The sequence below is a fragment of the Aplysia californica genome, unplaced genomic scaffold (assembly GCF_000002075.1).
Source record: "Aplysia californica isolate F4 #8 unplaced genomic scaffold, AplCal3.0 scaffold00005, whole genome shotgun sequence".
Classification (NCBI taxonomy): Eukaryota; Metazoa; Mollusca; class Gastropoda; order Aplysiida; family Aplysiidae; genus Aplysia; species Aplysia californica.
Genome location: NW_004797275.1, coordinates 3,380,750 through 3,387,646, shown reverse-complemented (window position 1 = coordinate 3,387,646; position 6,897 = coordinate 3,380,750). Strand labels below are relative to the sequence as shown.

Here is a 6,897-nt window from a genome sequence, read left to right as displayed (position 1 = left end):
GTGTGTGTGTGTGTGTGTGTGTGTGTGTGTGTGTGTGTGTGTGTATGTGTGTGTGAGTGTGGGTATGTCTGTGTGTATGTGTCTTATTGTGTGGATGAATGTATGTGTATTGTAGTAACTGAATAATATTATAGTTAATGCAAAATAAAACAATGAATTCGACGGAAAAAAGAGGGTTAGCTATGACAAATTTGAGCTCTAAGGGAATATTTTAGCTGCCCTAACAACTGTGACAAAATCTCACAAAAGTTGGACAGCCTATTTATACTAGATGACATTTATCTTATGACATAGCTAACAAAAAGTATTAATTGACTCTTAATTTATCTCCAGTACACGATTGTAAAGTGACAACTTAATAAAGATAGACGTCTGCTTTTCTCTCCCCCCCCCTCCTTTCCACCCTAACTTGATCCTCAACTACCACTCCTCCTCCACTCCCCTTCCAAAAAAAACAACAACAACAAACTAACCAAAAATAATGTGTCCCGGTTCCATTTACACCATGTGGTAAAATGTCAGTGTGAGAAAAAAACAAAATCAACAACAGCCACAACAATAACGATAACAACAACCTTATGGCAGTGAGCACATTCGTAGCATCAGCAGCAGTCCGTAAGTTGATATAGCGACGGTAGCACAAGGGCTCTAACTTCTGAGCTTGCGTCTCTTTGCGAATGGTCGCAACTACACAGGGGAGGAAAGGAAATCTTATTATTGAGGGATAACGGTTTTTGTTGTTTTCGGTAGTGGAGTTAGTGTTGTTGGTGTTAGTGGTGGTGGTGTTGGTGTTTTGGGGGAAGGCGTAACATGCTACTGATTAGTTTTGTTGTTATAGTTATCAGCGTTACCGTTGCTGTTGTTGATGTGTTTGTGTGTGTGTGGTAGCCTATCCGTTCGAAATGTTTGGAGCCCCTAAAAGCGTGCCTCTTCGCCTGGGCCACTGCTTCTCTTTGGTGTCGGGTGAGGCAGTCCAACCTCCCTGAATCCTCCCCAAAGAGATGCCACCGCCGGACCTCCATTGTGGAGCATTTCTGCAGCCAGTGCTCCAAAGCTTGGGGCTCCTCGCTGCACAATGGACAGATTGGGTCCGATGGTTTATTCTGGGTTTTTTTAGGCCCACAGCCCAGAGAAGTGACCTGATTTTTGCCATTAATGACTGGTCACTGCGGGACTTAGTTTGAGCCTCTCCTTTTAAGGAAATTGTCCTGTATATTTCCTTCGTCCGCGTGTGGGATATTGGAGGGTCTTTTGTGATCAGTTTTATCTGAGCGTACGCACTTTCATATTATGTAATTTGCCGGCCTGGACCCGGCAGTGCTGTTGCCAGTTTGGCATTACTCTCAGCGAGATCGTTGCCTAGGATATCGCAGTGACCAGGGATTCACTGAATCGTGGCATTATTTACGCGTAACTGCATTTGACCGAGGGATGGTGATGTTCCCACTAGTGCCATACATAGCGATTGACTGTCAGTGAAGATAGCGACCGAGTTGGATGCATCACACTGTTAGTCGATCCAGTCAATGGCCATTTGTAAGGCTCTCCTCTCTTCCTCGAAAGAGCACATGAATATGGCGTCTTTCTCCTTCAGTGTCTCGACAATGGTCGGGTTGGACGGGTCCCCCGTTGCGATGACGACCCCAGTGCCGATATCCGTTGTTCCTGCCCTAGCCGAGCCGTCAGTGTAGATATTGTACTGTGCGCCAAGCTCTCGTGCTCGACGAAGAGCAGCGCTTCGGATCTTCACACTGTAGTCACTCCTTCTGCGTATGCCGTAAAGGTGGTGGAAAGTGATGTCGGGGTTGATTTCCCGTTTCCACAGCCTAGTTTCGAAATAAGCAATGGGCTTCCTCTCTTTTTCCTGGCGTCTTAGGCCCTTTTTGGGAAATCTCTGCGTCCCGTTAGGCGTCTGTGCACTTGTTCCGTTGCTGCAATTCGTCAGGGGTGGTCGTTGTTCATTCGCAGGGCCTTCTCTCTTGACCGGAGGTAGTTTGTATTGATGGTGGACTCCCGTTTCAGCTCGAAGTGCCTCGATCAGTGAGGACTGGGCTTGGGTGGTGATCAGTCGCAGACATCTGTTTTGAATTATCTCCAGCTTATTTATCTGAGTTTTGTTCATCCACGGTTGCCAGCTGCTACACGCAAAGTTGAGGATACTATGTATAATGTGAGGTAGACCTTGCGTAGGTCGTCTTTCCTTCATCCCCATTTTGAGTGCACGACAGCGCCGAGCATCCTCATCTTCTGAGTGGCATTAGCTATTACTGTCTCAACCTGTTTGCAGAACGGGAGCCTGCGATCGAGTGTGACTCCCAGGAGTCTTGCGTAGGGCTCATACTTAATTGTCCAACTATTGATCATGATGCATGGCTTCCATTCCGACTCAGATGTTGCGAGCGTGAAGAATGTTGTCTCGCTCTTCGAGCGGTTCAAGGTGAGTTTCCATAGCATGCTCCAGTCAGCAACGGTGTCCACCGCTCTTTGTGCCAGACTTTCGGCGTCTCGTGCAATGCGGGATGAAACGAGGATAGAGACGTCGTCAACGTAGAGTGAATGTTTTAGATCATCCGGAAGTAGTTTCGCCAGTTCGTCGATATAAAAGAGGAAGAGGATGGGATACCTCTGTCTAGGAGGGTGTGGAGTAGGCGTAAGCGCCAGACCGTGCCATGTGCCTTTGAAAGATCGAGGAGGATGTGTACCGATTTCTCCTTATTTTGGAAGCAATGGGAAATCTTCGCGCAATTCTCAGAATTTGGTCTCCCACACCTCTTCCCTTCCAGAAACCACCCTGCAGTTCGGAGAACCAGCCGTTCCCCTCGGCCATGTCGCACAGTCGTTCAGATGCCATTCTCTCCATAACTTTGATGAACAGGATATGAGGCTTATCAGTCTAAACAGTTCCAATGCTGGTTTGGCAGTCTTGAGGAGGGGGACAATGATGACGTCTCTCCAGACTTGTGGGACATCTGCTGAGCGAAATAACGTGTTGAAAAAGGAGAGCAGTTTCTCAAGCGCGTAGGACCAAGGTGACAACAGTGAGTGATGATCACGCCCACAGACAGCCTTCTGTGCTCCTCTTTATTTGTGATGTTCCTGACTGTTTTAATTCCTGGATATTTTAAAAAGTTATACCATCATGTGTTTTAAGTTTCGGTAATTAATGTGGTTGATTTTGTTTCTGTTGCTGATTTCACTTCTGTTGTTGACGTTCGGTTTGTAAACTGGACCAAACGATGCAGAGGCACTCTCTCCCTCCCTTTCCCCCTCTTTCTGTTTCTCTCTCTCTCTCTCTCTCTCTCTCTCTCTCTCTCTCTCTCTCTCTCTCTCTCTCTCTCACACACACACACACATACACACACACACACTATCTCTCTTTCACATACACAAAGGCACACACACACACACACACACACACACACACACACACACACAGACACACACACACAGACGCTCACTCACACGCACAGACACACACTCACACATTCTCTCTCATTCACGCACACACACACACACAAAACTCTAGTACTGACACACACACACACACACACAGTCACACACATACACACACACACACACACACTCACACACGCACGCACTCACACAAACACACAAATACACACACTAATGATATTACAAGCATACCGGTGACGTCACAGACAGCGGCCATGGCGTTCTTGACTTCCCTGCCTTCTAGTAGAAGAGCTCTGGTCGCACGGTTTGCTGTGGTACAATAGAGAGCAGCGTTTCAAATGTGGTACCACCGTAGAAGGTCCAGAATAAGTTGAAAAGCAAAACAGACGAACAATGAGGTGTGTCAAATTCTACACACAAGACAAACCCTGCTGAATGAAAGAAAATGTAGGAAAATACATTTCTAAGGCCACTTAAAACCACACGAGACCAATGTAAAAGAGCTGCTTGGAAGAAGGGTGAGGGGCAGTAGAGCCACGGGAATACAAAGAGTAACTTGGACGTACAACATAAAAACATAGACTGTCCTGAATAAGACAGAATGTGCAATGGCCGTTCGCGATCGTGAAAGATGGAGGGTCATTTCACGTCAACCTCTGCTGAGGCAGAGATGACACCTCCAGGTATTGATATAATAGAGAGTTTAGAGGTAACAAATTAATTGTAGTCAGTCCTGGAGGTGTCATCTCTGACTCAGACGTTGACGTATAGCGACCTCCATCCTTCACGGTCGCGAGCTGCCTTTGCAGATTCTACTATACCCAGGCCAGTCCATGTTTTAATATTGTCCACCTATGTTACTCTTTGTCTTCCCTTGGCTCACTTGTCCCACATCCTTCCTTCTCGCACTTTTTTCACAATGGTATAGTGTAGTTTAAAGTGCCAAAAGTATTGTTTTGTAGTCAGTGATATCAAAACTATTGCAAATATTTAAGCCCCTTTCAACAACGTTTAGGCCATTGCCTGTCAACATGGGGAGGGAAGGGGGTGTCGCTTACTAGTCGAGGAAAGGGTAATTTTGGTTGGTAGTGGGCATCACCCGGTTAGGTTCAGGTATCATGTGCAATGCATCTATTGGAAGTCCATGTCGGTGGGCAATGAGAAAATGTTAGCTTCGTAGAGGTGACAAAAGTGGGCACTGGCTTATGAAAGGATGAAAAACTGATTTAGATCAAATAGGGCACAGACTGTTCTCTAGTGGGGTGCTACGTCACAGTACACAGACTGAGATGGCGACATGTTTCATTGATACTGTCATTGATCCCATAAGGCACGAGGATTGTAGGGGCGGTGAATGACAGAACGCCTTGTCATGTGTTTTCACTTTTCACGGTTTTTTTTGCGAGCGCCTGAGTTTGGACGAAGGATTTCCCTGTCCACTCCGCAATGTTGTCGGTCCACCTCTTCCTTTGCCTTCCTCTCCATCTCCTCCCCTGCACAGTTCCTCGAAAAGTGGTCTTGGATAGGCCACACGATGTTGTTACATGGCCATATCATTTCAGTTTTCTTTGCGAGCTTGAGTAAGGTTGACAAACACTGGTTCAGATCTATAAAGGCACAGTATGCTCTGTCGTGGTGTGCCACGTCACAGTACACAGACTGAGATAGCATAATGGCCACCGATTACACAGTGGCATGGTTTTAAAGAAAATGTTGCTTTTTTGTGTATTTGTTTGTTGTCTGTCTATTTTTTTCCGAGTCTGTTGTGTTTGGGGGTGGATGGGAGTTGGGCGGGGGGGGGGGGGATCTATGGTGTTTATTTATTTACTTTGTGATGAGGGGGGGTTGTTTGGTTTTGTTTTGTTGTTGTTGTTGTTTGTTTGTTGTTGTTGTTGTTTTTTTTTGTTTGTTTTTGTTTTTTCAGGGGGGGGGGGGAGATGTTGTTGATGCCTCTTATTTTGCTTTGAAAAAATTAGTGGTTATCATTTTCGTTTTGAAGATAGGGTTTCGTAAAAAATTAGATCCATACACATTAAGTATAAAGCTGAGAAATATATCATATTGACCAAGATAATAAGAAGTAATCATAAGAAATGTTGGTATTTTAAATGAATAAATTGAAAAAATAAGCAGAAAAGAAACACAATTGTGGCTTCTGATTGGGGGACTTTTTTTTTCTTTCATTATTTTTCCCTTGAGGGGAAGGGGGGGGGGGAGGGAGAGTTAATCTCCATTACATCAATGATCTGTGGCACTCACCACTGAGCGGCATGCCATTTCTCACCTTGTCTTTGTACAACCCTCATAACAAAAACAAAAAAGACCAAATTATTTTGGAAAATAAAAGTAATGAAAGCAACAGTAGATAGGAGTACAGATAATGTAAATGAACCAATGTTTTAATATAGGTGCTTTACTTCCTTGTCAACAAAATTTAGATAGTTTAAAAGATGGGTTTAGACCCTACATATCAGAGTCAACTCGAGATGACAGGGATACAACATCCCAACAGAAAGACAAGGCCGAGATATTCAATAAAAATTCTCTACTCGCGGAAATTGAACACGGGTTCTCTGTGTGCTACGGGTGTTGGGGGGGGAGGGGGGGCTCATCTACACCACAGTCGCCGTTTAAAAAACAAAAGTAAATAAGCAAGAAAAGAGAAATTAAGCTAGCTACCTTGAGTGTGGAGTCTTTTCAGCTCTGCCGTTTCCCTGTTCAGCTGATCAATATATTTTTGAAGTGCTGCTATTTTCGCCGTCTTTTTTCTGTGAAACATATAAGAGCTGCTGAAACATTGAATTTTATCCTAGGAGAACAAACAACCTAACCTATAATTTTTCGCCTTTTAACGATTGACCTGGCTTCTTCTTTAATTGCGTGTACAAAAATACAGTTTGTGAATTATTCAGCTGTTTGGTTTCTCTATATTATTATTAATATTATTTATTTTATAGGAATAGTTTACAGGTATTGTTTCCTGACATTTTCTGTATGGACATGCCCTGCTTTCCACAACGCAACCCTGCTGAACAAAGCCCACTCACAGTAACACTGGAGATAGCAAAATTCTAGAATGCCTTAATTTAATTTGAAAACAAAATTAAGTACCATTGTTTAATATTTTATTTTTTAGAGAATCTGATCGCACTGCTCTGCATTTAGCATTCTTCTGTTTAGTCATATTCAAACTTCATGAATGCTTCATGGATGCAATCTTGACTGTTAATCAATTTTTATTCACAGCAAAATTAAGATCCTGGCGTTACTGAAATGTGCATATTATAGTCTTTGCCTACACTGTGACAGTTCTTGTAATAGAGACTACTTCTGCGTTAGCCCAATACGTGTATGTACGCATGTTCACGTATAACTGGGAGGCACCGCAGTGAAATCAAGCATTAGTCCAAAATTTTTAATCGGAGAAACCGGCATTTTATCGCCCGTTTGGCATTTTCATCATTTTTTTTTAGGGGAGGGGGG

At 44.0% G+C, this 6,897-nt stretch overlaps 1 protein-coding gene across 1 annotated transcript in view; it reads right to left on the bottom strand.

The window, feature by feature from the left end:
• The window catches only part of LOC101864186, a gene marked incomplete in the record, with an annotated part of 17,971 nt that overhangs the window by 4,894 nt on the left and 6,180 nt on the right, over positions 1 to 6,897 (bottom strand). The window contains 3 exon segments of the mRNA XM_013080494.2: positions 576 to 687; positions 3,646 to 3,723; positions 6,094 to 6,182. Of these exon segments, the coding sequence (XP_012935948.1) occupies positions 576 to 687; positions 3,646 to 3,723; positions 6,094 to 6,182 (279 nt within the window).